This window comes from Ahaetulla prasina, chromosome 11 (genome assembly GCF_028640845.1).
Source record: "Ahaetulla prasina isolate Xishuangbanna chromosome 11, ASM2864084v1, whole genome shotgun sequence".
NCBI classification, from domain to species: domain Eukaryota; kingdom Metazoa; phylum Chordata; class Lepidosauria; order Squamata; family Colubridae; genus Ahaetulla; species Ahaetulla prasina.
Genome location: NC_080549.1, coordinates 30524183 through 30546589, shown reverse-complemented (window position 1 = coordinate 30546589; position 22407 = coordinate 30524183). Strand labels below are relative to the sequence as shown.

At 37.9% G+C, this 22407-nt stretch overlaps 1 protein-coding gene across 1 annotated transcript in view; it reads left to right on the top strand.

Annotated features, from left to right (window-relative positions):
* Positions 1-766: 766 nt before the first annotated feature.
* Positions 767-22407, top strand: part of LOC131204983 (uncharacterized) — a 51432-nt gene continuing 29791 nt past the window's right edge. Inside the window, exons 1-2 of the mRNA XM_058196725.1 lie at positions 767-1504; positions 1936-2224. Coding sequence (XP_058052708.1) covers positions 1275-1504; positions 1936-2224 — 519 coding nt within the window. The 5' untranslated portion in view covers positions 767-1274. The remainder of the gene's footprint in view (positions 1505-1935; positions 2225-22407) is intronic.

The window sequence follows — 22407 nt, the reverse complement described above, 5'->3', positions numbered from 1 at the left end:
CCTCTAAGGTCCCTTCCGACCCCCTTTGTCCATTATTCTATGCGTCTAGTGTCACCCTAATAACAGGGCCGGGCTTTGGTCCCAGCCACCTGAAGGAACGGCAGCCCTGCCCTCCTGTCAGAAGCCCCCCAAAGGCCCCCCCGGGAGCCTCCCCTCCCCCGCCAAGGACAGGAGGGGATCTCTGAGGGGATCCTGTGAGGGTCTTGGGGGTCTCGGGCGACTTTTCTTTGGGTGGAAAGAGGCGGCTGAGCAACATGGACTATGGAGTCCCCTCCCCCCCCTTCCCAGGACTGAGAAGATGGAACCTGGGGGGGATTTTGCAGCTCTGCTCCCCTTCCCCACCACGAGGCTCCCCGGCTTCCTCCTCCCAAGAGGGGCTCCCCACTCGGCCCGGCCTCCCTGCAAGAGCCCCCTTGCCTGGCCTCTGCGTGGGAAAGGCGGGCAGGGGAACATGGGACATGGGCTTCCTTCCTTCCCGGTCTCTGAAGGTGGAAGCTTTCCCTGAGCTCCCCTCCCTCCTTCCTCCCCACAGGGGCTGAGAGGCAGCCTTCATTTCTCCACCTCTTTTCACTCGGTTTCTTTCTAATGGTGTTTCTCTCTGTGTGGGCTTTTTTTTAATTCTGCAAAGTTCGAAAAACTAGTTTTTCATTAAAGTTGTTTTTGTTCTTGGAGTCTGGCCACACTATTGCATCAGCCCTTTTGTGTGATACCTTTGAGCATTAACTTTCAAAATCAAGTAAATTTTATTTCCAATTCAGCAGGCAGCTATTTCAGATCTGTGACATTTATGCAAACAAATATCAGATTTATTTGTTTCTTCAGCCGCAGGTGCTGTGTATTCCCTCTGGGCCCAGTTTCAAGCATGGAGCCCCCAAATCTCTCAATTCTAGATGATGGATTTAATTCGAACTCTGCCTCTGCTATTGTGAATTATATGGGGATTATTTCCCTTTCATTTGCCCAACAACCTTTGAGTCCAAGAACTAGTTGAATTATCCAGGGATCCCTCCTGAGAGGGAGAATTATGATAAAAGTTTCAGCTCTGCTCTTTGGCCGAATCCTCCAGGGGAGACTTTGGGCAGAGAAATAGGGAGTTTGGGGACAGGCAGAGTCTGTGCTCTTGAATGTACGTTTTTCTCCTTTCCAGGTGAAGCTGAGAGTTTCTCTGTGTTTCAATCAGGAAAGACGCTGCAGATTCTACCTTCTGAGAGTCCTTTGAATTCTTCTAATTCTTCTTTAGAAACAGGAAAGGGATTCATTGATTCACCCCATGAATGATGGACCTCCTGCTTCTGTTTCTGCTGCTGCTGTTGTCCCATCCAGTCTCTGGGAAGCTGAGAATGAAATGCCCGCTGAGTTCGGAGCACCAGGATGGAAAACAACCACAGAGCTATTACAGCCCAGGAGACCATCTCATTGCTATAGTCCTCACTGGAAATGAAATATGGCATACAAAGTTGCTTTTCAATGTGGCTCCTTCTGTTCAGTTTGTTTTCCCTGATTTGTAAGTCATTCAGGGTGATGGAGTTGCACTCCCTCCATTCTAACAGTCTCCTTCTTTTCTGTTTTTTATTTTTCATTTATTTCTATATTGGGGGATATGTCTGATTTCCTGAATGATTTTGATTTCCATGGCTTCTCTCCTTTGTCTGATTTTGTAAAAGAGACTCAAATCAAAAAATGGGTCTGAAAAAAAGCTGAAAGGACTCTAGATTATTTTCCTCTCTCAGTTCAATCCTTAATTTCTCCCTGAATAATGAATTTTATTTAAAGTAGTGATAGAATCAGTTGTAGTTGCTGTACCTCAGCCACTTTCCATATTTGTGTAAGTTTGGATCAATATTGGCTTAAGGCTCAGTAGGCTTCTGGGGGATTATATATTTAAAACAATATTTGTTTTTGCTGTTGATTATAATAGCACCTTTTCTACAATAGGAATCTTTATGGTTTTTCATATGGCTTACGATTCATTTTCAACATTCAAGTGATCAACAAGAATTCCCAGCTCCTGCACAATCTCACACTGGGCTACAACCTCCATCACAATCATTTTAGCACTTTCCGCACTTCAGATGCCTTGCTGGACATTCTCTCCACTGGAGAAGCCAATGTCCCCAACTACGGCTGTGGAAGGAAGGAGAACCTTCTGGCTCTTCTTGATGCAGCCGACAGGGACATCTCCATCCAGATGTCAACATTAGGAGGCACCTACAAAGTCCCACAGGTTTGTGTGTGTTTTTCTCCATCTGGTAAAGTGAGGGGTGGGTGGTGGTGGGTGAGCAATAGATGCAATCATGTCTTCTCTATGGCTTTCAAGAGCTGCTTTTCTCCATATTAGCAAAAACGTCAATATTTTACCCCATTATGCTCATGTTGAGATTAATCATAAAAGGCCTGAAATGCAAGCAATACATTCCCTGGAGAAGACTATTCAGCTATTTAACTGATCAAAAAATATCCCTGATTGTTGAAGCCTCTATTGGCATGTTCATTTTTGGGGTCAATGGAGCCATGAGAAGAAGGATCTATGCTTACCAAGGAGGAAGGGAAAGGTGCATAAAGGCCTCTGGTGGCTCAGACTGTTAAGACAGTCTGTTATTAACACAGCTGCCTGCAATTACTGCAGGTTCAAGTCCCACCAGGCCCAAGGTTGACTCAGCCTTCCATCCTTTATAAGGTAGGTAAAATGAGGACCCAGATTGTTGGGGGCAATAAGTTGACTTTGTATATAATATACAAAATGGATGAAGACTATTGCTTAACATAGTGTAAGCCGCCCTGAGTCTTCGGATTAGGGCAGGGTATAAATGCAAAAAAAACAAAAACAAAAAACCCTTGTTATTCAGTGTAGATATGAATGACTTACTAGGACTAATGCAGGATCAAAAAACAGATCATAAATAAATGTTATTTCATTTTTTAACAAAAATTACTAAATTAGTGGACCAATGAAATGCAGTGCATACAGTATACAGTACTTGGATTTCAGAAAGGCTTTGACCACAACCTATTTCTCGATAATCTAAAAATATGTGTGATAGACAGCATCACCCCCAGATGGACTCAGCCTGTGGGCCTCAATGGAATGATGTCTGCATAGAGGGAAAGAAGCAGTGGGGGACCCCAAGGTTCCATTTTAGGCCCAGTGCTCTTCAACATCTTCATGAATGAGTTGGATGAGGGGAGAAATTTGCAGATGACACTAAAGTGGCAGGAATAGCCAACACCCCAAAAGATCGGCTCAAGATCCAGATGGATCTAGGTAGACTTGAACCCTGGGCCTATCTAACAAAATGTAATTTAACGTAGAGAAATGTAAGGTTTTACACTTAGGCTAGAAAAACCAAATATACACTTACAGTTTAGGTGAAACCTGGCTCAATAGCAGTTACTGTGAGAGGGACCGATAACTCTGAGAGTCCGAGTGGACAATCACTTAAATACGAGCCAGCAGTGTGTGGCAGCAGCCAAAAAAACCAATTCAGTCCTAGGTTGCGTTAACAGAGGAATAAAATCAAGATCATATGAAGTATTGGTACCACTTTATGATGCCTTGGGAAGACCACACTTGAAATACTGCATCCAATTTTGCTCACTGTATTATAAAAAAAGATGTAGAGACTCTGGAAAGAGTACAGAAAAGAGGAACTAAGATGCTTAAGGGCTTGGAGACTAAAACCTATGAGGAACAGTTGCAGGAATTCAATAGGTCTAGTCTAGTGAAAAGAACTAGCGGTGACATCATAGCAGGGTACCAATATTTATGGGGTTAGGGTTGAGAATGCACCAGGAGAACCCCTGCATTCCAGACAATTTAAAGACCCTAAAGCAAATTGGGCAGGTTTGTGTGCAAGACCGATGATTGTACGTTTGCTTTGGACCCTTGTATCCTTAATGGCTCCACATGGGACAACTACCCAGCAGAATATATTTACCAGGAAGCCAGAAGAAAATCCACAGTTGATTACTGGATAATATCATGCAACCTCCTGAAGTTCTTACAGAAGATGGAGGTAGACTCGAGATTGGAAAGCGATCACGATCCAGTATTCCTTACTCTTACATTACACCAGAAATTTTTAAGGGCTGGCTCGATCTACCTACCCAGGTTAGAGATACAAAATTAAATGGACCTAGAAAAATGCAAAGAAAGTTACTAAATGGATATTAGTTCCAGAAACTCTAGAACTACGTATATTTCTCTTAAGAAGTAAGTTTGAAGGATCATACTTAGAAGGGTTTGAAACCTTAATTATAAATTTGAAATCAGTTCTTACTAACAGAATACTAGCTCACTCTCAAAAGCTGGCTTTAAAGAATAAAAAATGGTTTGATAGAGATTGCCTGCAACTGAAAAGGATATTTAACAAGGAGTACAGAAAAGAGGAACTAAGATGCTTAAGGGCCTGGAGACTAAAACCTATGAGGAATAGTTGCAGGAATTCAATAGGTCTAGTCTAGTGAAAAGAACTAGCGGTGACATCATAGCAGGTTATCAATATTTGAGGGGTGAGGGTTGAGAATGCACCAGGAGAACCCCTGCATTCCAGACAATTTAAAGACCCTAAAGCAAATCGGGTAGGTTTGTGTGCAAGACAGATGATTGTACGTTTGATTTGGACCCTTGTATCCTTAATGGTTCCACATGGGACAACTACCCAGCAGAATATATTTACAGGGAAGCAGGAAGAAATCCACAGTTGATTACTGGATAATATCATGCAACCTCCTGAAGTTCTTACAGAAGATGGAGGTAGACTCGAGATTGGAAAGTGATCACGATCCAGTATTCCTTACTCTTACATTACACCAGAAATTTTTAAGGGCTGGCTCGATCTACTTACCCAGGTTAGAGAGCCAAAATACCCAGGTAAAAATTAAATGGACCTAGAAAAATGCAAAGAAAGTTACTAAATGGATGTTAGTTCCAGAAACTCTAGAACTACGTATATTTCTCTTAAGAAGTAAGTTTGAAGGATCATACTTAGAAGGGTTTGAAACCTTAATTATAAATTTGAAATCAGTTCTTACTAACAGAATACTAGCTCACTCTCAAAAGCTGGCTTTAAAGAATAAAAAATGGTTTGATAGAGATTGCCTGCAACTGAAAAGGATATTTAACAAGGAGTACAGAAAAAGTAAAAACGTCCTTTCTGAGGATCCTACTCCCTACTTAAAGCAGTTGAAGCAGTGGTGGGATTCAAGTAATTTAACAACTGGTTCTCTGCCCTAATGATTTCTTCCAACAACCAGTTCGCCAAACTTCTCAGAAAGTTAACAACCGGTTCTCCCGAAGTGGTGCAAACTGGCTGAATCCCACCACTGAGTTGAAGGCACAATATAAGACCCTTTTAAAAGAAAAGATACCTTCATCAAGGTACAACATTTACAACACAATTGATGGTCAATATATCAATATAAATCATAAGGATTGCCAGCAACAAGTTATAGTCATATAGTCATAAGTGGAAAGAGATGGGTGATGGGGAACTATGAGACGATTAATAGTAGTGCAGATTCAGTAAATAGTCTGACAGTGTTGAGGGAATTATTTGTTTAGCAGAGTGATGGCCTTCGGGAAAAAACTGTTCTTGTGTCTAGTTGTTCTGGTGTGCAGTGCTCTATAGCGTCGTTTTAAGGGTAGGAGTTGAAACAGTTTATGTCCAGGATAGGCAGGTTGGTAGCCATTGTTTTTCTGCAGTTCTAATGATCCTCTGAAGTCTGTGTTTTTCTTGTTGGGTTGCAGAACCGAACCAGACAGTTCTAGAGGTGCAAATGACAGACTCAATAATTCCTCTGTAGAATTGGATCAGCAGCTCCTTGGGCAGTTTGAGCTTTCTGAGTTGGCGCAGAAAGAACATTCTTTGTTCTCCTTTTTTAATGATGTTTTTGATGTTAGCTGTCCATTTGAGATCTTGCGATATGATAGAACCTAGAAATTTACAGGTTTCTATTGTTGATACTGTGTTGTCAAGTATTGTGAGAGGTGGAAGTATGGAAGGGTATTTAACAAGGAGTACAGAAAAAGTAAAAACGTCCTTTCTGAGGATCCTACTCCCTACTTAAAGCAGTTGAAGCAGTGGTGGGATTCAAGTAATTTAACAACTGGTTCTCTGCCCTAATGATTTCTTCCAACAACCAGTTCGCCAAACTTCTCAGAAAGTTAACAACCGGTTCTCCCGAAGTGGTGCAAACTGGCTGAATCCCACCACTGAGTTGAAGGCACAATATAAGACCCTTTTAAAAGAAAAGAAAAGTGCGGCTGAAGGAGTCTTGGCATAGATTGATTGCATCAGTCAAGACAAAAAATACGCTACATCTCTTTTTTGGTACATGACCAGAGGATTGGGGAAATCCCCACTCCACCAACAAATCAGGTACTGATTCATGCCTGGGAAGAATATTTTAGAGAGCTTTATACAGACCCCGACTATGTGACTAAAGAGAACGAAATTAGTTTGGACCAAACCCCTTCCTGACCCCCTGTTACACCAGAAGAGCCATTCCCAGCTGATCGGAGCCCTCAAGACTAATAAGGCAGCAGGTGCTGATAATGTTCTGCCAGAAATAATCAAAATAACGCCAGTTGGTGGGCTCCACTTTTAGCATCTTTGTTTACATTTAGAGATAAAACGGGCCTTATGCCAAGAGATTGGGGATTCGCAATTATTATACCAATTTACAAAAAGGATAATAGAAAGTACGCAGACAATTATGGACCCATTAGTCTCCTGAGTGGTGTTAGTAAATTGTACACCAACCACCTAAACTATAAACTTCAGGACTGGCTCATTTCGGATGGGATAATCAAAGATAAACAAGCTGGATTTAGAGAAGGAAGATCAACAGTGGATCATATCTTAGTACTCCACCATCTGGTTCAAAAATAAACGTACTAAAAAAAATCCTCTCTTTTCATGGCCTTCCTTGATGTTAAGCAGGCCTTCGCCTCAATATTCAGGAAAACCCTCTGGGAGAAATTAAAACGCACTACTATCGATAAAAGCCTCCTTTTCCTCATACAAATATTGTATGCTAATTCCACCTTGAAAGGGAGGTGTAATCCTCAAGGGACTTTAACCGGCCCAGTAAAGGTACAAAGAGGGGTACGGCAGGGTTGTATTCTGCCCCCCTCCCTTTTAAACTTTTATATTAATCCCCTGATCGATCTCTTACAGAACCCTGATCTATATCCTCTTAACCTAGCACAACACAAAATCCCGATTCTCCTATATGCCGACGATGCTGCTATTATTTCACAAACTCCCATAGGACTAAAGAGAACAATTAGGGCAACATTTTGTAGATAGAACAAGTTGGTCCTTAACTTTGATAAATCAACAATTTTAGTGTGCTAAAAGACCCAGCCAATACTCCTGGAAAATTGAAGGACATAGATTGGAACAGGTTAAGACATTTAGATGCCTTGGGGTGGTTTTCCACTCGCAAGGGACTTGGAAGGCACACCTGGAGCAGACATTGCAAGCAGCCAATAGGTCCTCAAATGCAATTAAACATTCCTTTTACACAGGCAGAGGTCAATTATTATTTGCCGCCTTAAAACTTTTTGAGGCCAAAAAATGGGCACAAATTCTTTATGGTGCACAAACATAGTCTATGTAGTGCCTTTTCAACATTATCTTCTGGGAAATCTATTTTTGTTAGATTGTTGTAGTTATTAGAGGTATGACTAGGGAATGTTGGGCATGAGCCATTGCTGTTTACAAAGACTGAGCCGAAGAATGTGTTAAAGAAGTTTGCTTTAACTGCTTCATCATTGCATTCGTTACCATTAGGCCCTTTTAGGGATGGGATGGATCTCGAGTCTTTAAGTTTGTTGTTTACAAAATTATAGAAGGCACGATTGGATTTTGTGTGCAGAAGATTTTCTTCTTGTTTGATGCAGTAGTTGGTGCATTCAGTCTTTATTGGGTGGCATATATTTTTGTAGCGGCTTTTAAAGTTAGCAACATAGACAGTTTGTTTTTTCGCCAGAGGGATTTTTTTTTTGGATTGGAGCTTTCTTATTGATATAGGTAATTTGTTTTTGGTGGTAGTTAGTGGTACATACAGTTTAATAACTTTATTGACTTTGAGCAAGAAAATGTTATAATGGTCTTTGGCAGTGTTACAGTGGGAGAATAGAAATTGCCAATCAAGAGATGAGAGGTCGGGGTCTATGAGATCATAGTTGGCTTTTTTGAAGTTGTAGTTGGGTATCCCATTATTATGGTGATTTTTTGTAAGGGCTTCTACTGAGACAAAAGTCAATCATGCTGTGGTCACTGTTGGAAAAGGATTGGAAAAGCAAATACAAGTAGTAGAACAAAGTCAAACTAGAGTCTTGGACTTTAAGAGAGCTAATTTCAATAAACTTAGAGAGAGCTTGAGAAGGATTCAATGGATGAGAATCCTCAGTGGGAAAACAACTCAAGAAGCTTGGGAAATTTTGAAAAGTGAGATTATAAAAGCGCAGTCTAGCACAATACCAATGAAGAAGAAAAATAATAGAACTCAAAAGAAACCTGGAAGATAATTATTATTGGAGAAGAAGCTCGTAAGATTAGGTTTTAACCTTAATGTCTTTTAGCTATATTGTTACAGTGGGCTTTGGCACTTAGATTATTTGATATGAGTACTCCAAGGTCCTTGACAGAGTGAGGGTCATCTACAAGGTCGTGTCCACTCAGCTTGTATTTTGTGTTCTGATTCCTTTTGCCAATGTGCAAGACAGAGCATTTGTTAATTGAGTTGCCAATTTTTTGTTTGACACAAAGTCAAGGTCTTTTTGAAGGGTAGCAGCATTGTTGGTGGTGTTAATAGTTTTACATCATCAGCAAAGAGAACACAGTTACTTATACTATGATCACAAAGGTCATTTATATATAGTATGAAGAGTGTTGGTACTAGAACGCTGCCTTGGGGGACACTGCTATTAACAGGTGCAGGATTTGATAGGGAACTCCCTATTTTGATCACTTGTTGTCTGTTTGACAGGAAGACGGTTATCCAATTATGGAGGGGTCCAGAGATGCCATAGGATTTTAGTTTTAGAAGTAGTTTATCATGTACCACTGAACCAAAGGCTTTACAGAAGTCTATGTAAATTGCATCTATTGCTTTGCCCTGATCAAGATTTGTAGTCCATGTTTTTTGCAGAGTAGAAGTTGTAGATTATGGGATGATTTTTTCTGAAACCAAATTGTATATTAGAGAGTAGGTTGTTTGTTTCTAGGAGGAGGGTAATGGGTTGGTTGATGATTGATTCCATGACTTTGCAAGTGACACAGCATAAAGAGATTGGTCTGTAATTTTTGACTAGGCTGTGGTCTTCCTTTTTGAAGATAGGGATGCCATGGCTAGTGACCATAGTTTGGGTAAGAAGCTGGTCCTGAAGGATTTTTCAAAGATTATGCTTAGGGGTTCTGCTATAGCAGTGGAAAGCTTTTTTAAGAATTATGCACATAGTCCATCAGATAGATAGAGATGGTTTTAGATTGTGTAGTGCCTTTTCAACATTATCTTCTGGGAAATCTATTTTTGTTAGATCATTGTAGTTATTAGAGGTACGACTAGGGAATGTTGGGCATGAGCCATTGCTGTTTACAAAGACTGAGCCGAAGAATGTGTTAAAGAGGTTTGCTTTAACTGTTTCATCATTGCATTCGTTATCATTAGGTCCTTTTAGGGATGGGATGGATCTCAGTCTTTAACTGTTGTTTACAAAATTATAGAAGGCACGATTGGATTTTGTGTGCAGAAGGTTTTCTTCTTGTTTGATGCAGTAGTTGGTGCATTCAGTCTTTATTGGGTGGCATATATTTTTGTAGCGGCTTTTAAAGTTAGCAACATAGACAGTTTGTTTTTTCGCCAGAGGGATTTTTTTTTTGGATTGGAGCTTTCTTATTGATATAGGTAATTTGTTTTTGGTGGTAGTTAGTGGTACATACAGTTTAATAACTTTATTGACTTTGAGCAAGAAAATGTTATAATGGTCTTTGGCAGTGTTACAGTGGGAGAATAGAAATTGCCAATCAAGAGATGAGAGGTCGGGGTCTATGAGATCATAGTTGGCTTTTTTGAAGTTGTAGTTGGGTATCCCATTATTATGGTGATTTTTTGTAAGGGCTTCTACTGAGACAAAAGTCAATCATGCTGTGGTCACTGTTGGAAAAGGATTGGAAAAGCAAATACAAGTAGTAGAACAAAGTCAAACTAGAGTCTTGGACTTTAAGAGAGCTAATTTCAATAAACTTAGAGAGAGCTTGAGAAGGATTCAATGGATGAGAATCCTCAGTGGGAAAACAACTCAAGAAGCTTGGGAAATTTTGAAAAGTGAGATTATAAAAGCGCAGTCTAGCACAATACCAATGAAGAAGAAAAATAATAGAACTCAAAAGAAACCAGCATGGATGCATAAAGAACTATCTGACAAATTGAAAGACAAAAAGGACAAATATAAAAAGTGGAAAGAGGGGCAAATAACTAAGGCAGAATATCAGCAAATAGCCCCAGCCTGTAAAGATGAAGTGAGGAAAGCTAAGGCTCACAATGAACAAAGACTAGCGACAAAAGTAAAAAATAACAAAAAAAGCTTCTTCCAACATGTTAAAAACAAGAAAAAAGTCAAGGAAACAATTGGCCCATTGCTGGGAGAAAGTGGCAAGAAGATGACAAGCAACAGGGAGAAAGCAGATCTACTTAACTCATTTTTTGCATCTGTCTTTACACAAAAGGAAAAAACAATCCAACCTATCAAAAACAGCACTACAAAAAACAGATTAGAAACACAAGTTAAAATAGGGAAGAAAATGGTAAGTGAACACCTGTCTACCCTAGACGAGTTCAAATCACCAGGACCGGATGGATTACACCCCAAGGTTCTGAAGGAACTGGCAGACGTGATCTCAGAACCACTGAACTATATCTTTCAAAGATCCTGGAGCACAGGGGAGCTGCCAGAGGACTGGAAAAGAGCTGATGTAGTTCCCATCTTCAAAAAAGGAAAAAAATCAGATCCAGGAAACTACAGACCTATCAGCCTGACCTCAATACCGGGGAAGATTCTGGAAAAGATAATCAAGCAACGAATCACCGAACACCTAGAACAAACAAAGTAATAACCAAAAGCCAACATGGGTTTGTCAAAAAATGATCATGCCAGACTAATCTTATTGCATTCTTTGACAAAATGACAAAATTAGTAGACCAGAGGAATGCTGTCGATATAATTTACTTGGACTTCAGTAAAGCATTTGATAAAGTAGACCATAACCTACTACTAGATAAAGTAGAAAAATGTGGGTTAGACAGCACCACCACCAGATGGATTCGTAACTGGCTGACCAACCGCACTCAACGTGTAGTCCTCAACGGAACTACATCCACAATATAACAGTAAGCAGTTAAAATCATTACATCCCATTATCTAAAATTCATAAATTTCACTTTCCATCCTTCACAATTGAATAAACAAATCAATTCAAAATTAACCATAATCATCATATTCACATCTTAAACATTCCTCCCTCTCCCATTCTATTTTCCATCATTTCCAAACCAGTTAACTTAGCATCTAACAACAAAGGATTCCACTCTTTAAAACATTAATATAAAATGTCTCGCTTTCATAACTGAATTAAGAAAATACTTTCTACCTCTAAAATTCGACAAACCCATTGGGACTTCCCATCTAAAATATATCTGATGTTTTCTCATCCACCAAAAAGCAAATTCTCTTCTCTTTCTTAACATTTTAGGAGGAATTTCCTTCATCATTTTATATCTTGTCCCAATATTTGAAATTTATTTTTATAAAAGGCTTGCAAAATTTCATACCTAATCTTTTAGTTGTAAAATAAACCACATCCCTAGGTACTCTATTTTGTCTTGCCACCAAGAATTAACACGATAAATTCTTTCAATATTAATCTCAAAATCTTCTGGCTCACACCCTTTATCTGAGCAAAGCGTAAAATCTCCTTTAAATTTTCCTTCCTATTTTGTTTCAACCTCACCCTTATAGCATATTCCATTAATCTATATTGTAATATTACTCTTTCTTCATCTGCCCTATCTACCTTTGCCTTTATATCTTCCATCTTATTATCTAAATTCCAATTGTTTTGATTTTTTTGAATATCTTCTATTTTCCTTTGCAACTCTAAATTAGTTTTATTAATTCTGCAAGATCTCCTGCATCTGAATACAAGAACTTAATATTTGCAATTGCATCCTTTACCATTTTCATTTCCTCTTCTGCTCTTCCACCATTTCCTTAAAATCCAACATCTCTTTCTCTATTTCATCAAATTTTGATCTATTTCTAAAATCTCCAAAACTCCTGTAAAATTTCTTATTCCTTTTGATTTCTTCTTTTAATTTTTGAATCTGAGCTGAAGAAATTTCAGCTGATTTCAAAGTTTTAATAACTTTTGGCACTATTTGCTTAAAAGCCATTTTAAAAAAAAGGATAGCTTAATAATAAACCAAAAAGAAAGAAAGAAAAATTTAAAGAAAATTCAAAACTATCTTTTAATCTATAATCCCAGGAAGATGAAAAATATAAATCATAGATTCTCATTTCTTATAGTCAGTATCTTCATCTTCTTTTCAACACACTTTTGGTTTGCTTAAAATATTTAAAATATATATATCAAATCAAGCCCTATAAATCATAAAATTCTCATATCTTCCGTTTAAAGTATGTTTCTAATCTCTTCATTCAACACTAGCTGTTAGTAAGCATTTCTACTTTCGTTTTCAGAGCACACATTCACAAAACCATTTGCTTTCTTCTCTAATCAGCAATAAATCCTCAGGGTTTACAATCTTCTTACAAACAGATGTTAGAACTCCAGTTTTGTACGTTTAAATCATCATTAAATCAATTCACTTTGGAGCTTCTTTGTTTGCCATGAAGGCAAGTTTCTCCAGAGCTTATCAGATTATAGAGGAGAACTTCAGAAGGGCTCAACTCAAATCAAAATTGCTCAGCTTTTTGAGGAAAGATAATGTTGACTAAGATTTACATGTCCTAACAGCTTTTACAGAGAGTCAAAGCTAAATCATAGCTGCTTTCTGTAAAGCCAAAAAGTCTTTTTACTTTTTAAGTTGACTTACAGTTTTCTTTTGCCAGAGGATTTTTTTTTTATTGGAGCTTTCATTGATATGGGTAATTTGTTTTCCTGATTTTGGTGGTGGTTTGTGGTATGTACATTTAATGACTCTATAGATTCAAGTAGGAAACACTATAGTGGTCTTCAGCAGTGATACAGTTAGAGATAGAATTCCAGTCAAGAGATGAGATTGTCATAAGATCAGTTGGATTTTTGAAATTGTAGTTTGGTATCCCATTATTTTCTTTCTAATTTTTTATAAAAAATTTCCATTTTCCAAGATCATATTTATGTACAATCTATTATCCATCATTAATCATCAATTTTTATTTATTGCTGATTTGGCCTGGATATTTCTTCACCTCCCTCTACCCTGTACTACTTTTTCCTTCATCTCCTTCACTTTACTACTTTCTCCTCCTTCTTCCTCCCTTCTTCCATTTCTAACCTTCTTATTCTCCTCCTTCTCAAATCTTTCCTACCTATTTTCTTCCTCCTTCTACTCCTCTCTCCCTTTCTTTCTGAAATGGCAGTGAGTTCAATATTATTTCAAATTTTAATTTCATATCTTCAATCATTACTGTACATTTAACAATCCATATATCATTTCCCCTTTCCTGACTTCCCAGAGCAAATAGTATTATGACCACAATCACAAGCTAAAATATACAAAATAACATAAACTCATTCTAAAACTTTAAATCTCACAATAAAAATAAAGAGATGAAAGAATAATAAAAGAAAAAGACAATACCAATACAAAATTAGTCCATCTTCTCAAATTCAAATTTTCTCCACTTGTATATTTTCAAATTTCATAAGTCCATTTCTTAAATTACAGTCCATCTTCTCAAGCTCAAATTTTCATCACTTATACATTTCTTCAATTGTCATAACATTTAATGTCCAATCTTCCAATATTACTCCATCAGTCAAATATCATTACGAGTCTCTCAGATACAATATTTCCAGCTTAACTTCATAACTTTTACTGTCTATAATATCAATTAAAATGAATAATCATTTAATTACATCAATATAACAGTAAACAATTAACATCACTACATCCACAAAATTATCTAAATTCATAAATTTACTTTCCATCCTTCACAATTAAATAGTATCATCCCATAGGTTTATAACAAATAACAAATAACAAAATCCTATAATTTATATCCTAAACAAATCAATTTTAGAAATTAACTGTAATCATCATACTCACATCTTAAACATTCCTCCTCTCCTATTCTATTTTCCATCATCTCAAACCAGTTAACTTAGCATCAAACAACAAAGATTCCCATCTTTAAAACATTAATATAGAAATGTCTTGCTTTCCTTAACTACACTAAGAAAAATAGCTCTGTGCCTTTATTCACAGAGCCTACAATTCTGCATATAAGGTTGACTCAGCCTTCCATCTTTATAAGGTATAAAATGAGGACCCAGATTGTTGAAGTTGACTTTGTTATCAAAATAGAATGTATTTTATACACTGTAAGCTCACAGGAATATAAATGTAAACTTCTTTCTATCATTCTTTAAACCCATTGGAACTTATCTAAAATATATCTGATGTTTCAAACTCATCCACTAAAAAACTTTCTTAACATTTCAAATTTTCCTTCATCATATCTTGTCCCAATATTTGAAATTTATTATAGGCTTGCAAAATTTCATACCAATCTTTTAGTTGTAAAATAAATAACATCCTCAGTACTCTATTTTGTCTTGACCAAAATTAACGATAAATTCTTTCAATGTCTCAAAGTCTTCTGGCTCCACCCTTTATCTGAGCAAAATGCGTAAAATCTCTTTTAAATTTTCCTTCCTACTTTGCTTCAATCACCCTTAGCATATTCCATCAATCTATATTGTAATATTAGTCTTTCTTCATCTGCCTATCTACCTTTGCCTATATCTTCCATCTTATTATCTAAATTCCAGTTGTTTTGATTCTTTTGAATTTCTCTATTTTCTTTGCAACTCATTAACTTTATTATTTCTTCAAGATTATCTTCCATCTGAATACAAGAGCTTAATATTTGAATTGCATCCTTTACCATTTCATTTCCTCTTCTGCTCTTCAAAAAATTTGATACCACTTTTATTATACAATAAATTTTGTCTTTAATATTTTAAAACAATGTCTAAAAATGAATCTATTCAGAGAAACTGGATGTCAGGCTACCTCTGGTATATTTAGGAAAGAATCACCTTGACTTCATTTGAATAAAAGAAAGTACTTTTACTAAATACAGTCTTGATAGCAGCAGTATAAAGTTGGATCTGAGACAAAATATGGCTAACATTCATATCCCCATTTGTCCCTCCTCTCCTCAGGAGGTCAGGCTGGTCTGGTCCAATGCCAGCTCCTTCTCGGCCCCGTGGTAATCTTCTTCCAGGTCTCTGGCTGTCAATCATCCTGGAATGCAGTCTCTGTTGAAAAGCCGCTCTAACATTCAAGTTAATCACCTCCTTCATGTCATGACGACACTCTTAAAAGGCCTTTCCTTACCCTGATCATGATATCTCATCCTTAACATTTTTTACAGAAAGAACATTACATTCTAACTACTGAATATAAATTTCAAAAATATGAGATTGGAGTGGAGGCTGACATTCCCCTCCTGCAACAAGGGCGTTAGTCCTAGAAAAGAAAAGTTAGGGTTTGTCAGGATATTTTTATAGAATTGTGCTATCTTTCTGCAGAACATCTTCTTGTTTCATTCAGCTTGGGATAAAGGGAAGTGTTTCAAAAATATTGAATTTTATTTCTATGTTTTCTTGAATCTAAAATTTCTTTTATTTCAAAATGTTGTTCTTCTATGAGAATTGGTATAGGAGGTGTATGGTTCACGGAAAGTGACGTGTGTTCTGGTTTCAGTAAGCTCACATGGAAAACGGGTGAATTCTTCTAAGTGTTTTTGGTAAATCTAGTTGTACAGTCACGGGTTGATGATTTTACTATGGGAAAGGTCCACATATTTGGGTCCAAGTTTTTAGATTTTTGAGTGGTTTGAAATATTTGGTGGAGATAAACCTTCTACTTGGTATTTGTTTTCAGGGACCTTTTTTATCTGCTTGTTTTTATGTGCACGGTGGGTGTCATCAATGTGCTTTGTATTTGATCTATCCATTCTGAGAGAAACAGTGGTTTTTCCTTTGGGAGTTCGAGATAGGAACAAAATCTTGGCCTGAAGCAGGAGTAAATCCTGTGCTACTATGAATTGAGTTGTGTAGGCACTTCAGCAAAAGTAGTAGGTCCCAATTGTCTTGTTGAGTTAACATAACAACGTAGATATTGTTCTAGTACAGAGTTCGAGCATTCACAACTTCCATTAGTTTGAGGATGATGGGAGCTTAATCCTTGGAGCCAATCAGTCGTAAAAATTCTTTCCAAAATTGAGAAGTGAACTCCTCGATCTGAATGATGTGTTTAGGAACCCGTGAGTCTATAAATGTGTTGCACAAACAACTTTGCCAGAGTCTTTGAGGAGGTATTTTGAACATGGAATAAAATGGACTTGTTTGGAGAAAGGTCTGTGACTACCCAGATTACAGTATTGCCTGAACTTTCAGGTAGTTCACTATGAAATCCATGGATATTTCTTTCCATGGGCTCCTGCCTGGCTACTGTTTGAAGTAATCCAGGAGGTTTTCCTGGAGGCCTTTTAGATGATGCGCAAACAGGGCAACTTGCTATATATGATTGAATGTCTTTTAAGACTTGGCCACCAAAATTGTCTTTTAAGAAGATGCAAGTTTTCACAAACCCAAAATGTCCTGCCATTTTGGCATCATGGCATCGTTGTAGGATGGTTTCTCTGAGTGATAGAGGAACATATAGTTTTCCAATCCAAGCTAGTCCATCACAGAGTGTGCATTCATGAATGAGCCAAGAACCAGTCATTGAGTTAAAGCTTCTTTAAACAACTTATTTTCATCTGGGAGTGATGTCATTTGGTATGGCTTGAGTTATAGCTGGGCTGCTAATTGCTGAATGGGAAGTATTGGCGTACCATTGTATTGGGAGCAAGAGAGCATCTGCCAAAAGTTTTTCCCAGGAATGTAATGTAAAGTGAAATTAAAGCGGTTAAAATATTGAGCCCAGCGGGCTTGTTTAGGAAAGTTTTCTAGGAGTTTTAGTGCTTCTAGATTTTGTGATCAGTCCAAACTTCAAAGGATGATTGAACCTTCTAAGAATTGTCTCCATGTGCGAAGAGCCCAATGAACTGCAAATGCTTCTTTTCCCAAATAGCCCTTCTTTCAGTTTCAGTCAATTTTCGAGTGAAAGCACAGGTTGTAGTTACCATCAGCATTGTTTTGGAGCAAACGCTCCGACTGTCACTAGCATCTGCTTGTACCACAAAAGGAACATCCATGTCAGGGTGTTTTAAAATAGGTTCAGCAGCAAACAGTTGTTTCAATTTTCAAAACTGCTTGACATTCCATTGTCCATTCGAGAGGTAATGATGGTTTGGGTTTTGTATCTCCTTTAGTTTTAAGAGGTTGGTGATTGGCAATTTGAGCAAAGGAGGGATGAATTGACTGATAAAGTTCAAATCCCAAAAACTTTGCAGCTGTTTGCGTGTGCATGGGGGCCCATTCCAAGACAGCTTTCACTTTCTGGGTCCATTTCTAATCCATCCGATGCATACCCTAAGTAGTCTATTTTTGTTTGATGGAAATCACATTTGGATAGCTTGCAATAAAGTTCTGCAGATAATAACTTTTTGAGTACAGCTCTTACTAGTTTAATATGTTCTTCCATTGTTTCTGTATAGATAAGTATATGTCAGACAAGAACCCCTTTAAACAATGCTGATGGAGTATTTCATTTATTAGTTGCATGAAAACTGGCGCCTGCAGTCCAAAGGCAGTACTCGAAACTGAAACATCCTAGGGACAGTTGAAAGCGGTTTTCCATTCATCCCCTCCTTTATAGAACTCTGTAGTAGCCTCTAGGTCAATTTGGTGAAAAATTTCCTTCGCTAGATGTGCTAATATCTTTCATGAGTGGCATGGATATATGTTTTCACGCATATGCGTTTAGTTTCTATAGTCAACTATAAGATGAAAAGCCATCTTTCTTTTCTCGAACATCACTGTGCGCCACACGAGGCCTAGCCGGTTGGATAAACCCTCTAAGTTTTTGTATAATTTCGTAGCTCCCCAATTCTTTTTGGGTCATGGGATAAGCTTTTGGTTTTGGAAGCTTTACCCGGAAGATGTCTATGGAGTCAATAGGCCTATGGGGAGGTAGAACATGATGCTTTCTCTAAAGACTTCTCAAGTCCCAGTATTCCTTAGGTATCCTCTCCTCCCTTCTATCCGTTCCTCATTGCCCCCATCATGTGGGCAATACGGTAGATCCTCCTTGGTTTCTTTTTCCTTTAGTGTCTTAGGCGAAACGTAAGACTCCCGTCTCCAGTTAATATGGGGTTCCACTTCAGCCATGACAAGCCTAGCAACAGGGGTTGGTCCATCCTGGGCTACTATGAAGTTTAGGACCTCATGGTCTCCTATCATTTCTATGGGTTCCTCTTACAAAATGGGCGGGCCTCCCCTGCCACAGAGCCATCCAACTGGGCAAAAGCTATGGGCCTACAGGTTCTCAGTTTTAGTTCCATTTTCTCTACTCGGGACTGATTGCATCTAGTACATCAGAGTCAAGCTAGCATTTCCCCTTATTACCGAAGGGACATGCAGTTGACTGGATGTCCAAGGACCGTGTCCAACTCACCAGAAGTCTTCACTCTGGCGTGGTTTGCTGTCATTGATTCTTCATCCTCCTGATGGGAGTGCCTTCTTGGCCGCCTCTCCCACTTTTTGCTTTCGTGCCTCTGGTTTCACTGGTTCCTTTCACCAGAGGTCGTCTTGGCACCAGCTTCACCTGACAGTCGGCTGCTCGTGGCCTTCTTTCCACATCTGTAGCATGAGTTGCCTCCCTCCATAGGGCGTCCCTTGAGGCCTCTGGAAAATGGGGATGGCCTCCAGCACGCTCTCTTTGCACGTCCTTCACTAGCTCGATTTCCATCTCCGCTGCCAGGTGTACCAGCCATACAAGCGTGGTTGGAGGCTCGTGCCGCACAGTTCGAGATCTCCATTCAGACCATCTTTGTAAATGTCACAAGGGTCACCTCCGACCATCCTCTCATCAAGGGAACTAAATCACTGAACTCCTGGTTATCAGCCACGGTCTCCTCCCTTGCCTGATGGTTTTCATACCTTTGGCCTTCTGCTCTGCCAGGGGTCCTCGAACCTCCTCCTCAGTGCAGTCATAAAATGCTTGTAGTTTTGCAGTAAGGGGAGTGGTGTATAATGACACAAACCAGCTGCTCTTCCTGTTATTTGGGTCACAGCTCTAACTTGTGCTGCCTGTGACCATAATCTTCCCAGTCTATATGGTCATTCACTACGGAACAGTCCTAGCTCCTTGGCATTTCCATCAAATTTCCCAGATATGGGGATTTTGCTTTCCTTCCTCTGCAGCCTACTTGAGCAGGTGGCAGTCCATCCGACTCAGCTGCCTCTGGGAAGGGTTCTGGCCTCTTCCAAAATCTCCTGGGAAATTCAGCTGCCCCTTTGCATTTCTTCCTCCTCTTCTCCCTCCCCCTGGAGGACCGAATAGATTCATACCTTTGAGCTTGCCTTTTTCACCTCAGGAAAAGGCATGCCTCTTCCAACTGGAGCTGTCTCTGATCTCTGTCTCTATCCACTGAAAACCTCTTTTTCCTTTTTCTTCAGTTGCCATAACATTTAATGTCCGTTCTTCTTACAGTCCATTTTAAAAATTAGTCCATCTTCTAAAGTTCAATTCTTTTCTGTTCACCCACTTATATATTCCTTCAAATTTCATAAGTCCATTTCTTAAATTACAATCCAACTTCTCAAATTCAAATTTTCATCACTTATATATTTCTTCAATTGTCGTAAGATTTAATATCCAATCTTCCAATACTACTCCATCAATCAAATATCGTTTCAAATAAAATCTCTCAAATATAATATTTCCAGCTTAACTTCATAACTTTTACTATCTATAAACGTATCAATTAAAATAAATAATCATTTAAACTACATCCACAATATAACAGTAAGCAGTTAAAATCATTACATCCACATTATCTAAATTCATAAATTTCACTTTCCATCCTTCACAATTGAATAAACAAATCAATTCCAAAAATTAACCATAATCATCATATTCACATCTTAAACATTCCTCCCCTCTCCCATTCTATTTTGCATCATTTCCAAACCAGTTAACTTAGCATCTAACAACAAAGGATTCCCACTCTTTAAAACATTAATATAAAAATGTCTCGCTTTCATAACTGAATTAAGAAAATACTTTCTACCTCTAAAATTCAGTGACAAACCCATTGGGACTTCCCATCTAAAATATATCTGATATTTCTTAAGCTCATCCACCAAAAAAGCAAATTCTCTTCTCTTTCTTAACATTTTAGGAGGAATTTCCTTCATCATTTTTATATCTTGTCCCAATATCTGAAATTTATTTTTATAAAAGGCTTGCAAAATTTCATACCTAATCTTTTTAGTTGTAAAATAAATAACCACATCCCTAGGTACTCTATTTTGTCTTGCCCACCAAGAATTAACACGATAAATTCTTTCAATATTAATCTCAAAATCTTCTAGCTTCACACCCTTTATCTGTGCAAAGGCTTGTAAAATCTCCTTTAAATTTTCCTTCCTATTTTGTTTCAACCTCACCCTTATAGCATATTCCATTAATCTATATTGTAATATTACTCTTTCTTCATCTGCCCTATCTACCTTTGCCTTTATATCTTCCATCTTATTATCTAAATTCCAATTGTTTTGATTTTTTTGAATATCTTCTATTTTCCTTTGCAGCTCTAAATTAGTTTTATTAAATTCTGCAAGATCGTCCTGCATCTGAATACAAGAACTTAATATTTGCGCAATTGCATCCTTTACCATTTTCATTTCCCTCTTCTGCTCTTCCACCATTTCCTTAAAATCCAACATCTCTTTCTCTATTTCATCAAATTTTTGATCTATTTCTAAAAATGACTCTCCAAAACTCCTGTAAAAATTTCTTACTTCCTTTTGATTTCTTCTTTAATTTTGAATCTGAGCTGAAGAAATTTCAGCTGAAATTTCAAAGTTTTTAATAACTTTTGGCACTATTTGCTTAAAGGCCATTTAAAAAAAAAAGGATAGCTTAATAATAAACCAAAAAAGAGAAAGAAGAAAAAATTTTAAAAGAAAATTTCAAAAAAACCCTATCTTTTAAGTCTATAATCCCAAGGAAGATGAAAAAATATAAATCATAAGATTCTCATTTCTTCCAGTTAGTCAGTATCTTCCTATATATCTTCTTTTTCAACACACTTTTGGCACTATTTGCTTAAAAGCCATTTAAAATATATATAACAAATCAAGCCCAAAAAAAAGAAAAAATATAAATCATAAAATTCTCATATCTTCCGTTTAGTCAGTATGTTTCTATGTATCTTCTTTCTTCTACTTCAACACTAGCTGTTAGTAAGCATTTCTACTTTCGTTTTCAGAGCACACATTCCACAAAACCGCCATTTGCTTTCTTCTCTCTATCTTCAGCCAATAAATCCTCAGGGTTTCACAATCTTCTTACAAACAGATGTTAGAACTCCAGTTTTGCTCCGTCACGCGTTAAATCCATCATTAAATCAATTCTTGTCGTGGCGGTTGGATGCTTCGTTTGTTTGCCATGAAGGCAAGTGCCTCTCCTAGCCCGGAGCTTATCAGATTATAGAAGGAGAACTTCCCACCAGATAAGGGCATCTCAACCTCAAATCTAATTGCTCAGCTTTCCCCCTTCGCCCGGAGGAAAGAATACAAGCTGTTGGACTAAGATTTACGATGTCCTAACAGCTTTTACAGACTAGGGAGTCAGCAGCTAAATCATAGCTGCTTTCTGCACGAAGCAGAGCCAAACCGGAAGTCTTTTTGTAGCGGTTTTTAAAGTTGACTACATAGCCAGTTTTCTTTTTTGCCAGAGGGATTTTTTTTTTTGGATTGGAGCTTTCTTATTGATATGGGTAATTTGTTTTTCCTGATTTTGGTGGTGGTTTGTGGTATGTACAGTTTAATGACTCTATAGACTTCAAGTAGGAAAACACTATAGTGGTCTTCAGCAGTGATACAGTTAGAGAATAGAATGTGCCAGTCAAGAGATGAGAGGTCGGTGTCTATAAGATCATAGTTGGATTTTTTGAAATTGTAGTTTGGTATCCCTTTATTTTTTTTTCTT